The 22,275-nt window shown below is 38.2% G+C and overlaps 1 protein-coding gene across 3 annotated transcripts in view; it reads right to left on the bottom strand.

The window, feature by feature from the left end:
- ZNF704 (zinc finger protein 704) overlaps positions 1-22,275 on the bottom strand; it is a 246,371-nt gene that overhangs the window by 171,819 nt on the left and 52,277 nt on the right. For all 3 annotated transcript variants that reach the window (XR_013527924.1, XR_013527925.1, XM_078352745.1), the window contains exon 2: positions 13,112-13,353. Coding sequence is in view for 1 of the 3 variants with exons in the window: in XM_078352745.1 (XP_078208871.1) it covers positions 13,112-13,353 (242 nt within the window). In the remaining 2 variants the exon portion in view is untranslated. The remainder of the gene's footprint in view (positions 1-13,111; positions 13,354-22,275) is intronic.

Here is a 22,275-nt window from a genome sequence, read left to right as displayed (position 1 = left end):
CTCCAGCCTGAGCAACAAGAGTGAAACTTCATCTCAAAAACAAAACAAAACTCTCATATCCTGTAGAGAAAAGCCACACGTCACTTTTAAAAAACATGTGATAGCACATTAGATGCAAAAAATAGCAGATGACCTTATAAGATGTTACTCTCAGAAAGGGCAGCAACATTAGGCAAATCTATTATGAGACAGAATACTACTTTGGGGGCTGATTTAAGAAAGCAGAGTTCATGAGCTTCCTTGAAGAAGTCAATGTTTGCCAAATCTAGCTAAAACAAATCTTAAGCAGGAGGGAGCAACCAAAATCTGTTCATCATTTAGGAATTAAGCTGTACAAGCAAAACTTGCCTTGAGAAATGCCAATGTACGAAAATCAAGACGTTGAGAGGCAGTTATATATATTAAAACAAAATATGATAAAATAGCAACCACTTCTAGTGCATTTATTTCATGACTATGGTTTGGCTAAATTGGTCAACCTACCATTCTTTATAAATATGTTTCTTGTTTATTTGATTTTTGCTCAAAAGTATGCAGGTCTTTGTTAAAGACACCTTAAATTCAAGAGGTCTTAGAACAAACTTCTGATTTCCACTCACATCTACTTTATTTTGTATTACTCCTGAATTATTATTCTCTTTTTATTGGCATCACCAACCATTTTTTCCATCTAGCTGCCCAAGCCAGCATTTCTGACACCATCCTGAGTACTCTCTTCAACCTTACTAAGCTACTTAGCGGCTTTATCCCCACCAATGCCTCTTCAACATAGCCCACTTCCCTGTTGCTTTTGTACTGGCCAAAGGTTTCACAATTACCCCTTTCAGATTCCTATATCTGCCTCTTAATTATTCTTTCTGCTTTCAGTGTCAACACTTGTAGACATTCCCTAGCTCCTCATCCCCACAGGGTACCAGATGACATTTCTGAAATGCCAATCTTATGGTAACACCTGAACAGCTCTCCATCACCTAACAGATAAAAATCAAATTCTAAAGTATTCCAAGTAAAGCCTAGCTCTCTAGCTTTATCCCTTATCATTTCTCCACCCAGAACTCTATTTATAGGAGAGGAAAAAAAAGGTTAATATTTAAAAGAAGAATTAATAACAGTTTAAGCCAGTAACAAAATAAATCCTTTGTACTTAGGGGTCTTTAAAATATATATTTGATACATTTGTTGCATTTCCTAGTTTACTAGCAGTATGCATTAATGAGCTTTTTTTTTTTTGCAATATAAAAAAAGCATGAGCAAATGCATTCAGTGTGGTAACTGTGGTCCAAGCCTACAGTATGTTTACTTGGTATGTTTGAACTGCTCTAATGATAGCTACCATGGGGAATGTCAGAGTATCTGATAATAACTAAAGAGGCTCTCTCAAACTCTGGAAACGAAGCCTGCTTTTATGTTTTTAAAGAACCAGAACTGTGATAATACCCATTTAAACTTCCTTTGATTTAGATGGAATTTAAACATCTTCACAATAATTATAATTGTACTAAACATCAGTTATGCACAACTGGGAGTCATCTCCCTTTAGGAGACATACAGGAATCATGCTGCAGATTTCTAACTAAATATGTTTAGTTCCAACTATTTCAGCTAAATACTGCCTTGCCCACAGGTGATGAAACACTTCTCTCCTTCCTGTGGATGCTTCTCCCTGCCACCCCAACCCTTAATAAACACTGCCATAGAAAGCTATGTTTCACCCACTAGCAGTGTGAGTGAGGCATTTTCTTCCTGTGTGTTAGAGTAGGAAAACAGAGAGAGTGAGAGACCAACCCCTGCTTTTGGGATAAATGAGATGTTGGACTGAAATGCAAAATTAACTTAAGCTTTATTCTAAAGCTGCACTGTTCAATATAGTCATCACTAGCCACATGTGCCTATTCCAAACTGAGATGTGCTATAAAACATACAGATTTTTTAAGATTTAGTATGCAATGTTCTCACTCATAGGTAGGAGTTGCACAATGAGAACACATGGACACAGGGAAGGGAGTATCACACACTGTTGCCTGTTGGGCTTGGGGGGCTAGCGGAGGGATAGCATTATGAGAAATACCTAAATGATGGGGTGATGGATACAGTCAACCACCATGGTATGTGTATACTTAGGTAACAAACCTGCAGGTTCTCCACATATATCCCAGAATTTAAAGTGCATTAAAAAAAAAGATTTAGTATGCAAAAAAAGAATGGAAGGTCTCTCATTAATAACTTTTGATATTGATACATGTTTAAATAATGATATTTAAGACATATTGAGTTAAATAATGAGGTATTAAAATTATTTTCACCTGTTTTGTTTTCCATTTTTTAATAAAAAATTGTATTTACTTAGAAGCATTGAGAATGTCAACAAAACAGTGTAGCTTTTTTATTGCATTTTAGGTTTTGGAGTACATGTGCAGAACATGCAAGATAGTTGCACAGGTACACACGTGGCAGTGTGATTTGCTGCCTTCCTCCCCTTAACCCGCGTCTGGCATTTCTCCCCATGCTATCCCTTCTAGCTCCCCTCCCCCGCTGTCCCTCCCCTATTCCTCCCAATAGACCCCAGTGTGTAGTGCTCCCCTCCCTGTGTCCATGTGTTCTCATTGTTCATCACCTGCCTATGAGTAAGAATATGCGGTATTTCATTTTCTGTTCTTGTGTCAGTTTGTTGAGAATGATGTTCTCCAGATTCATCCATGTCCCTACAAAGGGCATGAACTCATCGTTTTTGATTGCTGCATAATATTCCATGGTGTATATGTGCCACATTTTCCCAATCCAGTCTATCATCAATGGGCATTTGGGTTGCTTCCAGGTCTTTGCTATTGTAAACAGTGCTGCAATGAACATTCGTGTGCATGTGTCCTTATAGTAGAACGATTTATACTCCTTTGGATATATACCCAGTAATGGGATTGCTGGGTCAAATGGGATTACTATTTCTAGGTCCTTGAGGAATCACCACAACAGTGTAGCTTTTTTTGTGTGTGATTAGAGTGGTATTCAGTTAACAGAACAAGTATTTAATATATCCTACATCAGACATAACTGAAGATGAAATAACTACCATCCCCCTATATAACTCATTTGTGCTGTGCACCGACAAGAACCTGCTCTAAAATTCCATGCTAATTCACAACCCCCTACTGTACCAGGCACCGTTAGTGGCTACTGAAAATACCACCAGGACAGGACTATCTAAGGACATATATGGTAGTGTGTTAACTATACAGAAAAAGGCACTGTATAGTTTAAAAACAAATCTTACACAGCCTTACATTTTCATTTATTTCTTTAAAAATAGTGAGTTGTGTACAAGGGGCTTTATAGCAGGGGTCCCCAGCCACCCTCCACCCAGGAGTCTAAAGCCTGTTAAGAACCAGGCTGCAAAACAGGAGGTGAGCTGCAGTGGGCAAGTAAGCATTACTGCCTGAGCTCCTCCTCCTGTCAGATCAGTGGTGGCATGAGATTCTCATAGGTGTGAATGTGAGGGATCTAGTTTGCATGCTCCTTATAAGAATCTAATGATAAAAGTAATGCATTTGAATCATCCCGAAACCATACACCCCCCCCGCCACGGAAAAATTGTCTGCCATGATACTGGTCCCTGGTGCCAAAAAGGCTGGGAACTGCTGCTTTATAGATAAGAAATAAAAACTGCACTAGAACTACAATTTAGCCATCATCATCATCTTCTTCATCTTCATCTTCCTCCTCCTCCTCTTCCCTTCACTGTCTTGCTTTTTTTTTGTCCTTGATGACTTCCGTTTTTGAAAGCGTCAGGCTTCCCTTTTAGCTTGATATGCACCGATACTCTTTGGGTATTTTTCCTGCAGCTTCGCAGGCTTCTTTTCATAAGGCTGCTTGCCGTCTGCAGCAGTGTGTCATACCATATCTCTCCCAGTTTCTTCACAACATCATCAATGGATAGGCCAGGATGTTGTCCTTTGTGTGTTGGGATCCTTGAACTTCTTTTTTGTCCCTCCTTTAGGAAAAATAGAGGTTTTTATTTCTCTTTCACAAGGGGCCTGGTCCGCCTTTGCCAAGTCTTCCAATTTTCCTTTCCCTTTCAGCAGACATGGTCTTCGACAACTCTGAGAAATTCTTTGAAAACTCTGAGAAGCTGATGAAAGCATCTGGGTACTGCTTCCTGTGCTCCTCCCAACAAGTCTGTGTAAAGTATGCATAAAATGACTTTTTGCCTTTTGGTTTCTTAGGATTTTGCCTCTATGCTTCTTAGGATCTCCTTTGCTTATGTTTAGTTATTTTTTTCTCAGCAAGGCAAGAGTCATCCAGTGCCCATCTGGCTCTCATTTGCCCTGGCACTGTCTCTATGGAGCTCAACATACTACAATGACTGTCTCTTTTTCCTATTTTTAATGTAACTATTACAAATTTCTATATTACAGATACAGTTCACAATAAATTTCTATTGGACAGTGCTGCTTGAACGTTATCCTTTTCAGATAACCGAATGACCAATATCTTGTTTATTACTTGCCTTTCTGTAACAAAAGCAGCACATAGAATCTATACTGACAAGGGGAGATGAAGAGTAGGAGGAATTAAGAAGCTCATTATTTCTACTTCTTGATTATTTACATTTTGAATAGACACAGGGAGAAAAAAAAAAGACAATGCATCACATCTAAATGTAAACCAATTCTGCAGAGGCAACCTACGGCATGGACATCGCAAAAGTGGTATAATAGGACTCCTAAACGTTTTAGAACATTCCCATATATCCAATCTGCAACAAAGCCAATAGTCCACCTCATACAACAGTGCTACAAGTCCACCCGAAGTTTCAGTTGTTAACTTTTCTCCATTTTGCTGACAATAATAATTTACACAGAAGGACTTTCACTAATTATCCAAGGACTCTCTGGAAGTGATACTTGCAAACGCCAAAGCTTTGTTGATCCAGAGAGCATATCCTTCATTAATAGCAAAGTCACATAAATTACTTTAAAAATTCATATTTATGAGCAGAATTCTAAATTCACAATGCCATTCTAAACAGGTGGCACATTATAATCTAGCACTAATGTGTGCTTATAATAAAGGGCTTACAGTACACAGAAAATTATGAGTTTTGAGTGTCATTTTTAATGTCAACCAAATGAGGAGTGTAAAATTCTTTTTAAAATACACACATACTACATGGGCCAAATTTGTGTCATAAAACAAGCTTTCCTAAGCTGTAATTAAGAAAATTAACATAATATCAATGTTATTAGTGTTAGTACAAGAAACAGAACTGCTGGTTTAGAAAAGTTCTCATCTTACTTTACTACTTTCCTTCCCATTTTTGTAGAACATTAGGAAAGTGAAGTGGTAGCATATGTGCATTTAGATTACAGAAATTCATCTACAGGCACTTGGCAGGAAGAGAGGGCTATTTTTAAAAACAACAAACAAAAGGCTACCATTCCATTCAATGAAATTTTGCCCCAGAGTAAGAAGGGAGACAGAATTGTTTCTTTTTCACGTGGTTTCAGATCCCAAGTCTTTCAAACTGAGTTCTTTTTTTACAGGTAATGTAAGACACTGTAAATAACAATTTTGTCTGTACTTGATTTGTGTGTTGATGTGAGAAACTAAATCCTCAGCAAGATGGGACTTGATTGTGTACTGATGGCACAATGTGTTGCATTAAGTCATAATGTCAATTATGTTGGTTCCTACCATTTCCCTGTCTGCTTCCCCCATCCCCATGATTATACTTCAGTTTTAGACAGATCATTTTGGCAAATGTGTAGCAAATAGACTAGCAAGAAACCAGGGACAAGAGTTATTTGCTGTCCTGAATTACTAAAATGATGGGAAGGGATGGAAATGGATAAAGGTTTCTTGGAAAAGCTACTCTTTATAGTTACTTTGTGGAGATTGCTTCAGTTCTTAAGGGGAGTCCACCAATTATATGGTACCAGTATTTGCCTAACATGAGTGGGTATATTTATATTCCCTTCCAAATATGTTTTTAAAAAGAAATGTTCTACAATTTCAATGTTCTATTTTTTTAAAAGAAATATTTTAAAATGTTAAAGTGGCCTTTTTTCTTTTTTTTTTCAGTCTCCTATTGGTTACAGAGTTTGTGACCTGAAAAATTTTTAACACATTTAAACATTAAACATTTGTTCAGGAACTGCTAGGCTTCTAGAGATTCAGAAATAAAAGATAACATTTTTGTCTTATCTCACTTAATTACAAATGTGACATAGGAGACTTTCCTATAAACTGTTTAAAGTACATAAAAGAAAAAAGAAAATATAGACACTGCCATTGAAAATGGTAGCCAAGTTAGTTCACAGTTTTCCATTGTATTTATAGGATTTTGCCCGTAGCTCAGATCATTTCCTAACTTTGAACTCAAAGGTCAATGTGTTTCTGAAGTTCTTTTAAACTATGCAATTCCCAGAACGGCATGTTATAAGGAGAAGATGATTTCATTTTATCAAGCAAGTGATAAATATGACATCACTATATTTTAAAACCCTGAAAAACAAACAGTACCATATGGTTTGTTTTCTTCCAATCGCAAACTAACAATCTGTAGTATTCTAATAAACTGTTGTTAGATCTGGGAATATTTTGGGCCAAATTTTTCTTTTTTCTTTGTTGTAACTGGTTTGCTAATAGATTTCTCTAGCTTAGAGTTATAATTAGAAGACAGTTACTACTTCGCATAATCAAATTGTAATTGCTGTTTGGGTGAAATCCAACCAATTTAAGCATTAGTACCTTCAAAACCACGACGTCTGGCAAAACAGAATCACAAATGTCATGCTCTAATGATCTAGGATATCTAATAATGCTTGCTTAATGAATTGTTTTAGAGGCTAAACAGCAAGTAATACTTGAATTATCAATATATTTTAAGCATCACATTTGTAAATAACAATAAATTAATGGTCTCCAACATACACGAAAGGTGATGATAAGGAACAAAAATTCACTTGCGATCAGAAACCTATCCCAGTCTTAGGTCTGTCATTGGTGAAAAATGTGTTTCTGGGTGAGTCACTCAGCTTTCTGAGTCTGTTTACTCATTTGTAAAATGGAAGTTATGATATCTAATGATAATAGACATTTGTCCGTTTTTTTGGATGCCTCATGGCTGAATTTGCTTCTGTGTCTGGAGAATTTCCCAGCACAGATGTCTCTCACTTTGAAGCCAAAAAGCCCAGTTGCAAGCACTGGTTCTGTAGAGTGAATGAACATAATTATATTTCTAGCTGCTTATCCTCCTGTCCATTTTCTGACCTGGTTCCCCAGCCTTCCCAGCAACTCTGTGAGCTACCCGAGGGTCTTTCAAAAAATTCCACTCTTTGTTAAATCAGCCAGAGTCACTGTCTGTTTTTACAACCAAGAAACCTCACTTTTACCTGAAGATCTGGTCTGTCCACTTCTCCTAATCTCAACTGTCACTTGTCTAAACTACCATAATATCTTTCCTGCATTAATGTGGTGGCTTCCTGACTAGTCTTCCTAGGTCAACTCTTGTCCCCCCGATCCGTTCTACACATAACAGCTAAAGTGATCTTCCATCAAGATGAATAAAATAATATTCTCCTCCACAAAATCCTTCTCAGGGACATAAAAATGTAATTTAAACACTTTTCACACAATCAGTATAGCTCAACATGATCTGGCTGGCCTTCTCTTCCAAACTCAAATGTCCATTAACTGATGAGTAGATAAACAAAATGTGGTATGTCTATGGCATAAAATATTTTGGCAAACAAATGAAGTACTTACACATGCTACCACATGGATGAACCTTTCAAATATGCTCTTTTCCTCTCCTTGAGTTCTTAAAGCCTATTTTCCTCAACTCTCCATAGGGATCAATGAAACCAGTATTTTTCCCTAGAGATACTTAAAAAATACTTAAGACTATATATTTACTAACTTTTCACTCTCCATTCACAATCTGTTTTGGAGGGGGCTGTGTTTTATCTTTTGTAACCAGGCATTACTAAATTAACATGATGAAACCTTCAGAGACAGATCAGCTCTTAGGTGATTGTTATTTCAATAATTAGCACCGATACTTTTAGTACTTGTTACCCCGAACCCAAATTACTGCTCCCCAGTGATCCTAAAAGCTGGGAATAAATTTTCTTTCTGTTAATGAAAGATCTTTAATTCCAAAGAGAAACACTGCTCACTCATGTGCTCCCACAGGCTCCTGCCCTCTCTTTCTGTTTAGTTTTCTCTACTAAAGAAAGTTGAATACTTTGAATACCCAACTCTGTAATGCACTTACTCCAAGTTACCCTCAGAAAAGAAAGTAGTGTTTTCTCCTTGAAATCAAGCAAGCAATACCCCAGGAGTAAGCAGACTCTCCTACAGTAAAGATTTGTTCCTACCAACCCCAGGACCAGGAAACTCAGAAGAGGGGGAGTTTGTATTCTTTCCTCTCATGACTCAAAAGAATTAATTCTAGGATCCTAGGACCAACAATCAGTTGCCATTTTTCACAGGAAGCTTAGGGCCCTCTTAATGAGGATTCCAAGGAGTCTGCACTGATCACTCAGGCTGCCAAAGGGCAGGGAGATTGGCCCGTGTCTTAAGCCTGCACTGTCTAGGGCACTTTTAATATATAAAGTGCAATGTTGTGGGGTGGGAGGAAGGCAGCCATGAGAACGCACCTCATAGATCTCCAATAACAGGGAGCTAACTGACCAAGGGCCGGGCTGCTAGCTGCTGAAACCATCTGCTGCATTTGTGTCAAGGACACAGCTCCCACATGCTGCTCCCACCAAATGATGGGGCACAGCAGGAATACCAATGCAGGACTCCTGAGGGCCTTGCCTGGCTACCTAGGACACTTCCATCCAGCTCTCCTACCCTCTCTCCATCACTGTACTCAGACTAGCACCTTAAACTGACATGCATCTCCCTCCTGGCCTCATCCCTCCCACCCCGTTCCTCCCTCGGGTGGGTCTCCTACTAAAACATTTGCACGTTTAATCCTGTCTTGGCATTTGCCTATCCAATGTCCCAGCCTAAAACATCTGGATTAATAACTTACTTAAATTTATATTTTTCTGAAACTAGCAACTTTAAAATTGGTTCTCAAATACTGGGTAAACAAATAGGGATTTTATATTGATATTGAGTTCTTCCTTCTCTATTTCAATCAACCCTATCTTGAAAAAGACATCAATAAAAAAATTGGGCTTTTAAATAGATGTATTAAATTGATAACTTTCTTAATACTAAACGATTCTCCTTTAATTACAAACTTACCTCCATTCCTAATGGGAAGGGAGCAAATCAGGAACTGTTATTTAAAATTAGCTACATATGTGTCTGTCCCTCTCATTCCACCGTAACCTCCAGGAGGGCTGGCACCTATCTCACTCATTACTTTTACTGAGTACTGGGTTCATAGCAGGTAATCAAGAAACATCTTTTGAATGGAGGCAGGAGATGAAATTAGTGATGTGAAACTATGGTGAGGCATACAGAGTAATGTGGAAAGGGGTTCCCAGATCTCTCATGTTACATGAAATAAGCAACTATTGAAATACGTGTATTGCTTCTACTTATATAAACCACAGAAAACAAACTTCATTTTACAAACCAGAGAAAGTAAAGTTCAATAAAAATCTTAGTTTTAATGGAAATAAGCAAAAGATAAAGTGAGAAACATTACAGGGAACTGATTTTCAGTGATTGGGAACTTTACACTCTGTAAGCCTAAAATGATTATCCTGCCTTTTTAGAAATTGACCAAAATATCATATATATATTTAAACATTTACATATTTTATAAGATACAGATATAGATATTCCTCGGCATCCATGGGGGGTTGGTTCCAGGACTCCTTATGGATAAAAAAATCAGCAGATGCTCAAGTCTCTTATATAAAATGTCGTAGTATTTACATATAACCTAGCACACCCTCTGGTATACTTTAAAGCAGCTCTGGATTACTTACAATACCTAATACAATGTAAACACTATGTAAATAGTTGTTATACTGTATTGTTCAGGGAATAAAGACCAGGAAATAAAGTCTGTACATGTTTGGTATAGACTTTTTTTTCCAGATATTTTTGATCTGTGGTTGGTTGAATACGCAGATGCAGAACCCATGGATGCATGGGCCAATCGTATATAGATTTCCTTATACCTTGTAATATCTTAATTATACTGTAGATTTACTCAAAGTTCGTTATTTATACACTGTCAACAGATATATTTCTCCTTAGTAAATAATAGGAAAATCCTGTATCTTCCTACTGTATCAGGTAAAGAAGTTTCTTTAAAACAAAATATTGATATATTCAGATGACCGTGGCAAGTTTGACATTTATCAAACTTGGTAACAGTAAATGGAAATAGTTTGAGAGTTAGATCATTATAATCCACAATGCTTGATTCCTTCATTTTTTTTAAAAAAAGCAATGTATCTCACCAGCTGCTGGCATACTGTATTTATGATGACAGAATTCTTACTATAGCAATGAAAACAAGTATATTAGCAGACACACCAAACAATGAAGCCTAAGTAGTATTTCCTATAATAGATTAATACATCTAAATTATACCTTGTCACGGGGGGATTTTTGCTGTACATTAATGGATTTAAAACCTAATTAACTGGCTGGGCGCGGTGGCTCAAGCCTGTAATCCCAGCACTTTGGGAGGCCGAGACGGGTGGATCACGAGGTCGAGAGATCGAGACCATCCTGGTCAACAAGGTGAAACCCCGTCTCTACTAAAAAATACAAAAAATTAGCTGGGCATGGTGGCGCATGCTTGTAATCCCAGCTACTCGGGAGGCTGAGGCAGGAGAATTGCCTGAACCCAGGAGGTGGAGTTGCGGTGAGCCGAGATCGCGCCATTGCACTCCAGCCTGGGTAACGAGCGAAACTCCATCTCAAAAAACAAACAAACAAAAACCTAATTAACTTTCTCACACTGTTTAAGAACCTCACAATAACACTGGCATGGGCTCATGTATTTTTAAGTGCATTTAGTGAATTTGAAAAGGTGGAATATATCCCACATACTGGAGTCAGAAAAGGCAGAAAACATCTTTCTTCTTCCTCTTTTATTTTCCCCAGCAAGTGCTCCAAGTGAGGTGGAATTAAAGAATAAAGGTACACTTAAAGCAACCTATGGAAATTTAAAATGATTAATTCCAGATCTTTTAACATATACAATGGTCTACTGAAAATTTTAAGTAGAATAAGTCCTACAGAATTGCAAGTTGGTACTAAACTGACACTGGAAGTCTAACTTTTGCCCTACAGGCTTAGGAAGAAAATGAAAGCACAGCTCTTTACATTGCAAACTGTTAACATGCCATTTTCCTATGAGTCAACCAAACAACAAATACAAATTGAGATGCTATGAGGGTCAGGGTATGATAAAACGTTTTGAAAAGATGCCAGTAGTAGGAAATAATCCTAAATAAATTAACATGTATTTATATGAAAAAAATTAGAAAAGCAAATAATCCCAAGCAGTTAAACAGAAGTAATGAATATGTGAAAATTTTCAATTAAAGGTTAAGGAAAACTAAGAGGCCTATGATTTTAGAAAGTCTGAAAAATCTGGCAACAGGAGAAAACAATAATTTTCTAGAAAAGATACTTTTGATTTAATATAGAAGGAAATAAAACTTTAATTACAAAAAGTGAACAGGCAAGGAAAGGCACATTTATTCTTTTTCCAAAGGTACTGTTTTCCTGGTTAGCTGTTAGAAACCACCTGGACAAATGCAGGACTTCTGAAACAATTGCTATATGTTGTCAGTTTCATTATAAATGATTTTTGGCAAGAAAATGTGGCACATATAGTACAAATAAGCAATCTCTCATGCTACAGCATTTCCTTTCTTTTTTTCACCTGACAAATATTCATTCACTCCCCAGAACAAAATTAAGCACTGTTCCAGGCCTAGGGACAAAGCATGAGCAGAGTAATCTAAAATCCCTGCCGACGTAGAGCTTGTTTTCTAGATGAGACAACTGAAACGCAAGAAAGTAAAAGGTCTAATATGTTTGCGCCACCACTGCCACTCTCATTCTGCCAGAATATTGTCCTTTGGTTCAGTGCTATTGGGTGTGGTTTAAATAAAATTATAATGTGACAAAGGCCTTTTTTTTTGCTTGTTTTTAGAAAGACAAAGGCCTTTTGATATTTCAGATAAACCCTCTTGGTTGAGTTTTAAGGTAGATTTGTCGTACAAAGATCATCATGATATAAACCAGGTATCACCAACTTATTATTATTATTTTTTTACATAGTTTAGACTTTGCAGATCACCCGTGGTCTGTGTCACCTGTTCTTCATTTCCTTTAGGCCTTTCAAAATGTAAAACCAGGCCAGGCACAGTGACTCACACCTGTAATCCCAGCACTTTAGGAGGCTGAGGTGGCAGAATTGCTTGAGCTCAGGAGTTCAAGACCTGCCTGGGTGACACAGTGAGACTCCATCTCTACGAAAAATAAAAATAATTAGCTGGGCATGGCTACATGTGCCCATGGTCCCAGCCCAGCTATTCTAGATCCTGAGGCAGGAGGACTGCTTGAGCCCAGGAGTTCAAGGCCACAGTGAGCTACATTTGCGTCACTGCACTCCAGCTTGGGCGACAGGACCAGACCCTATCTCTATTTGGGAAAAGAAAAAAAAAACAAAAAACGAAAAATCATTCTTATCTCACAGGCCACACAAAAACAGACCAGAGGCTGAATGTGGCCTGTAGCCATAGTTTACCAACCTCTGACCAAAGATCTGTGTATACTTGCTTTCAAGTGGCTACAGTCCTACTTAATGTATGCTCAACCCTATATATGATGTTTCAATCTATTTTTTTTGCATGTATTCCTTTGCTCATTATTCATTTATCAAAACTGAATAAAACATCCTTTTATAGAGCTACAATAGTTCCAACTACAGCAGCCTCAAAGTCAGTTTTGAAGAGTAGGGCCACCTGCTCTATTTTACACAAGCAATAGAAACAAATTCTTGGCAGAAAACCTTTCGTATGTCTATGCACTGAAGAGAGTCTGTATACCGGCAGAGGTTATGCATGCTCTCCACGACCTCCTGGGGCAGATACATGTGAGGGTTAGTGTCCCTTACCTTGCTGGAGGAACATCAATATTGGAGGAAACAACTTTTCTTTTTTGCTCAAGGAGACAGATGGAGCGAGTGTTTTCTTTTTCATGGTCAAGGACCCGGCTGGCTTTTTTGGTGTCTGCTGTTTTCACATCTTCCTCCATGGCCAAGGAGAACACATGTTGATGAGACATTTTTTTACTACAGTCACGTTTTAAGTCCTCTGACTGAAATGTGAAGGTCATTTCCCGCTTAGTGCTCCCCACCTGTGAAATGAAACACAGAAATTCTTACTCACATAAAACATCACCTTCATACAACTACCGAAGATGGCGGTGAAGAGAGAATAGAGACACTGTCCTCCCTGTTCGTCTAAAAGACTGTATAGTTTTAATAGGAAAAAATGCAACAGAGAAATAAAATAACTTTACAAAATAATATACAATCAATGCATCTGTCATAATGCAAAGAAGAAACATCACAAATATAAAACAGTATCTTTCAGGTGTACAAAAACACTAAAGATTTGAAAAGTGTAATACCTCTAAATTTTTTTAAATGTAAAACATCTTTGTTTTCTCTTCCACAACTAAAAAAACTCAATTAAGTAAACTCTTAAATACTTCAGTCTGATTACCATGATTAATAGGAGAGAGCTAAGGTATAAAAGCAAACTTTCTTTTTGGCCAGTAACACTGGTCTTAACCACACTCTGTAGTTCATGAGGAATTGTTTTTTATCCTTCTTCATCCCCAGCAGTTAAGATTTCAACAAAATCCCTTCTAAGGCCATATGATATTATAAAGACACATGCACACGTATGTTCACTGTGGCACTGTTTACAAAAGCAAAGACCTGGAACCAATCCAAATGCCCATCGAAAATAGACCAGACAAGGAAAACGTGGCACCATATGCTCCACAGAATACTATGCAGCCATAAAAAAATAATGAGTTCATGTCCTTTGTAGGGACACAGATGAATCTGGAAACCATCATTCTCAGCAAACTGACAAAAGAACAGAAAATCAAACACTGCATGTTCTCACTCATAGGTGGGTGTTGAACAATGAGAACACATGGACACAGGGAGGGGAGCACTACACACTGGGGTCTGTTGGGGGGAATAGGGGAGAGACAGCGGGGGGTGGGGAGTTGGGGAGTGATAGCATGGGGAGAAATGCCAGATATAGGTGAAGGGGAGGAAGGCAGCAAATCACACTGCCACGTGTGTACCTATGCAACTATCTCCCATGTTCTTCACATGTACCCCAAAACCTAAAATGCAATAAAAAAATTAAAAAAAGAACAGAAAATCAAACACTGCATGTTCTCACTCATAGGTAGGTGCTGAACAAAGAGAACACATGGATGCAGGGAGCGGAGTATCACACACTGGGGTCTGTTGTGGGGGCTAGGGTAGGGACAGCGGAGGGGTGGGGAGGTTGGGGAGGGATAACATGGGGAGAAATGCCAGATATAGGTGACAGGGGGATGAAGGCAGCAAACCACCTTGCCATGTATGTACCTATGCAACAATCCTTCATGATCTGCACATGTACCCCAGAACCTAAAGTACAATTAAAAAAAAAAGAAGTCAGTATATTTTTTATCATTTGTAACAAAATGCAATGATGATTAAGGCGAGAGACAAATATAAAATCAAACCTTAGTGAACTGAATCTTGTTATTTCAGACTTTGTGGTAATTGAAAAAGGAGACTAAAGCTAAAGAAAGATTTTTAATAAGGTAATTGGTACTGTAAATGAGGACTGGAGAAAACCAGTGCAAGTCCTAGTGTACAAACATGAGTCCCACTATCTGGTAATCCGGAGCCTCACTAATCAGTGGTGTGTATTTCAAAATATGCACAACCATGAGACATTCCACGGGCCTGTGATACAATCCATTTCCTCCAGCTGGGTCATCTGTGGAGTCAGTAAATCTTCACTCTCCCAATTAAATAGAAGATATGTTTGTTTGTTTTTTTAATTTTAGGTAGGAGAAAAAGCACAAAGGCTTTAATCAAATAGATACAGATTTACAAAATCTAACACATAAGCATAAATCATTTTCAGAATACAAGGAGAATATGTGTGTTTGACAATGGCTGGAAATTCTCAGACTAAAGGAAAACTGAAACATGTGCATTAGAGTCATGACATCTGCGCCCACATGAAACTTTCCAGTGTCCAGGGATGACTTGAGCCCTGGAATCCACTTGGCTGGCATGGATCTTCCTATGACACATAGAGCACTACACAGAGCTTTATCCTCATTTGGCCTCTCCTGTCAGGAAGAACAGAAGAGTCTCTTTCCATAGTTTTCCTATCAGACATACGCCCAGCTCCACAGAAATATGGTCACCCACTTTGGTCTACTTGTAACTCATTAAAAACTCACAATATTTCTTAAGTATACTAATGAAATAAAATAAAGATCAAAGAAAAACTAGTGTCTGTTCTTAAGTGTTCACTGTTTTAATGACATTAATACATAATAGAAAGAAAGAAAATATTTCAGGCTTCCACAAGTGAAATACATGTTTTATAAAAATGTATTTAGAAAATCAACAAATGTAAGGACAAGTATGCTAAACATTCATCACTAGTCAATGCTCTCTCTGCATAACTCTCTCTGCCTGGAGGTGGCGGGGGAGGAGAGGGGCCTGTTTTTCACTTCTCCACCAGTCCATTCCTAACCTATGTTACAAGAAAACTCTAAACAATAGGCATAAAAAAAGAAAACAAAGGCCTAGTTTTGATGATTATAAATTGCTTCTAAGTGTCAAGTATTATGTTAATTAAATATTTAAGTATTCACAGTATTAAGTTGAAACAAATATGGACATCCACACCTCCCTTGGGCACAACTGGATTGGTTAAATGAATTCTAACCAAAGTTTAAAGGAAGAAAACAACATTACAGGAAGTCTAGCTTTTAGCTTCAAAAATTTAGGAAAAAAAAATGAAGCAAATTAATTCAATTAGAATACATTTCCTATAGAAATAATGTTATAATTGTATGTCATGCTCTTAGTCGAGGCTTCATAATAAAATATAGTAATATTCAACAAAGCAAGCTATAAATCTTCTATAATATTTTCTAAGTAAAAAATAAATCTCTCAATAGTAATCAGAGAAATTTAGCCATGTAATGGGTTTTAAAGAAAATTTAGCCCAGACTTCTTATTTAAAAGCGGAATTAAAAGGACCAAAAAGGATCAAAGTAACTGTAGATATGAGTAAAAGATTTTGGACACTTTGAATCATGGGTTCCACTGTTCGTAATGCTACTACGAAGGAAGGAGTAGATGGCAGATATACATATTCATTAAGCATAGTGTTCTCTTAATGTTATTTTATTCATATCAATTACTATATTTAAGACACACACACACACACACAAATGAGAGCTCACGGGAGAGGAGAGAGTAGAAAGCATACATAACATCAAGTCGTAAAAAGTTGGGCTCAGAAATGGGTGGTGGCTGGAGGGGATGATGGAAGAGGGAGTATTGTAAGACAGGAGGTAAAGAGTATGTTTGTATACTGAGGCAGAATGGAAAGGAAGGGATGAGTGAGGGCTGGCAGCAGCAGTAGAAGGTGACAGAGCTCATCCAGCTACTGCAAATGAGCATTGAGTGAAACCCACACTAGTTTAACAGAAAAAGCAAAAGGAAAATATAATCCCATTTATATGAGATTTCCAGAAAAGGCAAATCTACAGAGATAGAAAGCAGGTCAGTGATTTCCTGGGGCTAGGGGTGGAAGCAGAAACTGACTGACTGACTGACTGACTACAAATGGGCATGAGAGAACTTTTTGGGGTGATGGAAATGTCCTAGGACTAGACTGCAGTGATATCTGTATGAGCAGTAACTTTATTTAAAATTATTGAATTGTATGTTACAATGGGAGGGATGTTATGGCATTGAATTATACCTCAATAGAGCTGAGAAATAAAGAAGGGTGGGGGAGAGGAAGGGAGGGAGGGAGGATAAGAGGCAGGTAGGGGGGGAGGAAGGAAACCAGCATAACAGGTATAGAGGGTGAATTTCTAAGAACTCCTAGGAACAAAAATTTGGAAATTGTGATGCAAAGAGATAGCCACCAAGTCTATGGCTCTTAAAAACAAACCAAAACAAAATAAAACAGGTGGCATGGCAACTCAAGCTGCTGCAAGCAGTTGTGTACCACACCCTGAACAATGGTCAAATGGGACTAAAATTCAGTCCCCATTCAAGCCACATTCCCAGGCTTCCTTACTTTGGATGAGGGACATTTTTCTAATTCATCCACCTAGAGAGGAACTTTTTGTATTTCATCCACCCAAAGAGGGCGCTTTTATTTATTTTCCCAGTTTACACAATGCCCTGGTGACAAAACTGTCCCTGGTGATCTGCAAGGTCTAGGCTAAGTTAGCTTGCTTCTTTGAAGCTGGTATCAATTATGTGATTCATAAATACGAGCTTATATTCTTGTTAATGGAAAACTTGAGACAATCTGAAAAATCACTCTATACTACAGCTTCTAAGCAGGAAAAGTGTTCAATGATAGAAGATGGCCAGAAAGAACAAAAAAAAAAATCTGATTGGAAAGAGAGAAATCAACAGCAGCATTAAAGGTGGTAAGGACAAAATAAAGAAGAAACAGTATTTACAGCACTAACAAATGAAGATGCTCACCTTTTGGGGTAAATGGAGATCTGCCAAAGAAGGGAGGGCTTCTCACAGCTATGGGATTTCTTGTATGGACCAGGAAGAGAATACAAATAGGGAAGAAACTGACAGCTTTCTGTAGGAGAGAGAGCTAAGTGGCAGGGAAGGGCTGATGTTGATGTCCAGATGAACTTCCCCATTAGGACTGATTTAAAGAACTTGCTTTCCTAACACTGTAACTTCTATTGCTCATCAGCACTTCCTAGTCATATTGTACTACAACAGCTACCATCAAATTCCTTCTCCCTACCCAACTCAGAAGCCCTTCATATAGTGTATCACAGACATACACATTATCCAGTATAATTTCTTGAAAGGGAACAAAGCTTCAATGTTCAATTATATGAGAATACGACCAATTACTGAGTTAACGGACAAATGAAACTCAGAATTTTCATTCCAATGAACAGCTTTTGTTTTCCTAGAAGGAGATAAACAGTGTATATATAAATATGATATACTTGGGGAAATTTCTTTTATTTTTAACAAGAAGTTAACTAACAGTATCTATTTAAGTCTTGAATTTCTCTAAATGGTATCCTTCATATAGTCAATGCAACTTCCTAAGACAGGGACTGAAACTCATCATTTCTTCTCAATACAAAAACATCTGGTTTCCATAGGAGGTCATAATGGCATGTCAGAAAAGAGAATGTCTCTGACTTCAGCCCACTTACTTGATCAATCCTACCTTCTGCCTACACTCATGTACACTCCAGGCCACCTTAATCCTAATACCCTTCTTACAGATCTGCAGTCATGAAATGCTAAAAAGCATGTGTCAACACTCAACCCCTCAGTTACTCATCTCAACCCAATCAGATTTGAGGAGTTGGCTCTGGAGATTAACAAGATTTCCAGGAATAGTCTGAAAACAATCCATTTGCTTTCTGGGACTTTCTGGATAGTAAGAAAGTTTTTAGAAATTCTTTTTAAAAAAAGGAGGGGGGGTGCATAAAATTTAGGCCACAGCAAAAAACACTCTTAGCAAGCAATAGGAGGCTAGTAAGGGAGCCACTTAGCTGAGCAACTCTTAAGACCTTTCTACTCACCAGGAAATCACAAAATCACACCTGAAAAGAATATTTTTTTCTATTTCAGATTATTTCCCCCACTTTAGGATTGATTTAAAGAACTTGCTTTCATAACATATAAGACACATTGCAATTTGGTGACTGATGACAATGATACATTAACTGCTGTGTGGAGTACAAATCAGACCAATAGATTTAAAATGCTACAAAAAGAGAAGTAAAACTAATATTAATAATAGAAACATCTGATTTTCTCAATTAATTTAAAATATTACTCCTAAGGGTCACGTTTAAAGAAAGATCAGAACCTTAGAATAAACTGATTAAAAAAGGTACCCCAAAACAGTCAACAGAACTCTGCTCCTTATTTTAGATTACATTCTTCAAATTTCATGCTAGGTACATGGAAAAATAAGTTGGATGACAAATCTATAGTCCTAATGAATGGCTATAATAGAACCACTTTAAAAATAATTGCTTGCAATTACTAGCCCATTGATTATATTATTCCCTTAGTCCTCTGAAACCAATGAAGTGTTTGTTGACTGCTTTTTCCTTAAGCACATACATTATTTTTCTATACCAAGACAGAGGAACTGGCTGATGAAAATCAGACTGGTCTGGTGGTAGCGGTGATGTAACCATAATAGGTCTGTTGCCCTATGTGCATGGTAAATCAATACGCTGAGACACCCAGTTGCACTGGTTTAATCACAGGGCTGCCAAACAAGGAGATAGGAGGAAACCTCAAATCTGTCTTCCAGAGGAGTTTGGGGATAGGGTTTTTAGGGGTTTGGGAATGGGCCAAAGTGTGGAGACTGTTGATACTAGCTGTTCTACTAAATTCAAGATCTGTTTAAGCAATTCTTAAATGGAAGCCTAATGATTCTAATGTCAGAGGTCCTCTCTATCTTAAGCAAAAGCCCTATGATTCCAATGTCGGATATCCTACTAGCTGGGCATGGTGGTATGTGCCTGTGGTCCCAGCTACTCAGGTGACTGGGGTGGGAGGATCACTGGAGCCCAAGAAGTTAAGGTTGCAGTGAGCCGTGATTGTGCCACTGCACTCCAACCCGTGATTGTACCACTGCACTGTCTTAAAAAATATAATTACAACAAAAGAGAAAGAATTTCTATCTATAGGTACAGTGGGGTTGCAAATGGTCAGTATCTAGTGTTCCATGACTTTTAGTTACAAAAAAAGTGAGTCATAGGAAACCCAAATTAATGCTTAATTACAATCATATTTCTGTCCAAAATTCTTGTTAACCCTGTGAAGGCAGCTTCAATGATGGAGCAAGAAGTAAAATTCAGCATGATAGAGTTGAAGCCCTGTGTTATGTTTTGGCATATGTTGAAACCACATTACTACACTATCTCAGGAATCAGTGTTGTTAAAGCTGGGTTTACTACAGCAAGTTTTTTGCTTGTTTGTTTTTTACTTTAAGTTCTGGGATACATGTGCAGAACATGCACGTTTGTTACATAGGTATACACGCGCCATGGTGGTTTGCTGCACTCATCAACCCATCATCTAGGATTTAAGCCCCACATGCATTAGATATTTGTACTAATGCTTTCCCTCCTCTTGTCCCCCACCCCCCAACAGGCCCCAGTGTGTGATGTTCCCCTCCCTGTGTCCATGTGTTCTCATTGTTCAACACCCACTTATGAGTGAGAACATAGGGTGTTTGGCTTTCTGTTCCTGTGTTAGTTTGCTGAGGATGATGGTTTCCAGCTTCATCCATCTCCCTGAAAAGGATATGAACTCATTCTTTTCTATGGCTGCATAGTACTCCATGGTGTATATGTGCCACATTTTCTTTATCCAGTCTATCACTGATGGGCATATGGGTTGTTTCCAAGTCTTTGCTATGGTAAATAGTGTACTACAGCAAGTTTTAACTTTAATATGTTGACAATTTAATACTCAACAAAGAATGACTTGGCATTCTGCATGGAAGATTAGTCAGCAGCACATTTAGGATGGAAAGTTATTGGAAAAGTTGGTAGTGGAAGACCGCTTGGCTAAAGTTTCAAGCCTTTTATTAATATTATGCAAGGGAGACACACAACTTGGGTAATTTTTCTAAAATCCTTTCTGAAAAGGCTTAGATAGAAACATCCATTTCTGTAAAGTCCAATACAATAACCTCAGCTAAATTCATTTGTATATTTTTCCCAACCATATGGTAAGGACTGTAAATCAAAATGTATGAGACACGTCTCAATCAATTTAGAAGTTTATTTTGCCAAGGTTAAGGACCTGTCTCGATGAAAACAACATGGCACCGTAGGAACAGTCTGTGATCTGCGCCTGTCTCCAAAGATGATCTTGAGGGCTGCAATATTTAAAGGGGGAAAGTGCGCTGGAGAAGAGAGAGGGAGAGTAGGCAATCCACACGCTGCAAGAGAGAAGCAGTAGGGAGGGGAAGAGTCAGTTATACATTCCTCTTGAGCTCAGTAAATCAGCACTTCACATAAGATAGAGCGAACATGGAGTAGCTACCTGTGGAGATACTTAACCTTTATCTGTAGCTATCTGTTTAGGAACAAAAGGAAAAGCAGTTTCTTGCATGACACAACTTTCAGCCTAATTTTTTCCTTTTGGCATAATCAATCTTCCTTTCACAGGACAGATGGAAAATCAATCACCAATGTAGGTTGATCTTACTGAATTTAACTTCAGGATACAGAATTTCAAGTATCACATTAGTTACTTATTTTGTTTTATATAATTCAAAATTCAGTTCACCCAATCACACCCAATCCATGAAGAAATCCTGTGAATTTTATCTTCAGAATATATCTAAAATCCAACTTCTGACAACTTCCACAGTTACCATCCTGGTGAAGCCACCACTGTCTCTCACCTGAATTTGTACAATAGTCTCCTCCCAGGAGCCCTGTTTCTACTCCTGCACCGCCTCCCCTGACCCCCAGTTCCTTCTGTATAATGGTAGTCAGATTTATTCATTAAAAATCAGGGTGAGATCATGTGCCTCCTTGGCTGAGAACCCTCCAATGGCTCCCCATTTATTCAGAACAAAAGCCAAAGTCCTTCCACTGGCCTCCAAAGCCAGTAGAGGTTCTGGCATATCTATCCGATTTTCTCCCTCTCCTACTTCCTCTCTTCACAGTCATGGCTACCCCCGGCCTTGCTGGCCCTGAACGTGTCAGGCATATCTCCACGTCCAGGCCTCTTCACTGGCTTCCCTACCTTCCTGCAAGCTTCTTCCTTCAGACACCCACACTGCTTGCTTTCTCACCCTTTTCAGTCTTTACTCAAATAACTCTTTCTTAGTGAAGCCAACGCTGACCACACCATTTAAAACTGAAATGTTCCCCTCTCCTTCCTCATTCCGCATACTCTATGCTATATCAGCTACAGAATTCTCATTCCAGCCAGGTGTGGTGGCTCACGCCTGTAATCCC

The sequence above is a fragment of the Callithrix jacchus genome, chromosome 16 (genome assembly GCF_049354715.1).
Source record: "Callithrix jacchus isolate 240 chromosome 16, calJac240_pri, whole genome shotgun sequence".
In the NCBI taxonomy this organism is placed as follows: Eukaryota; Metazoa; Chordata; class Mammalia; order Primates; family Cebidae; genus Callithrix; species Callithrix jacchus.
This window is presented reverse-complemented; position numbering and strand designations above follow the sequence as displayed.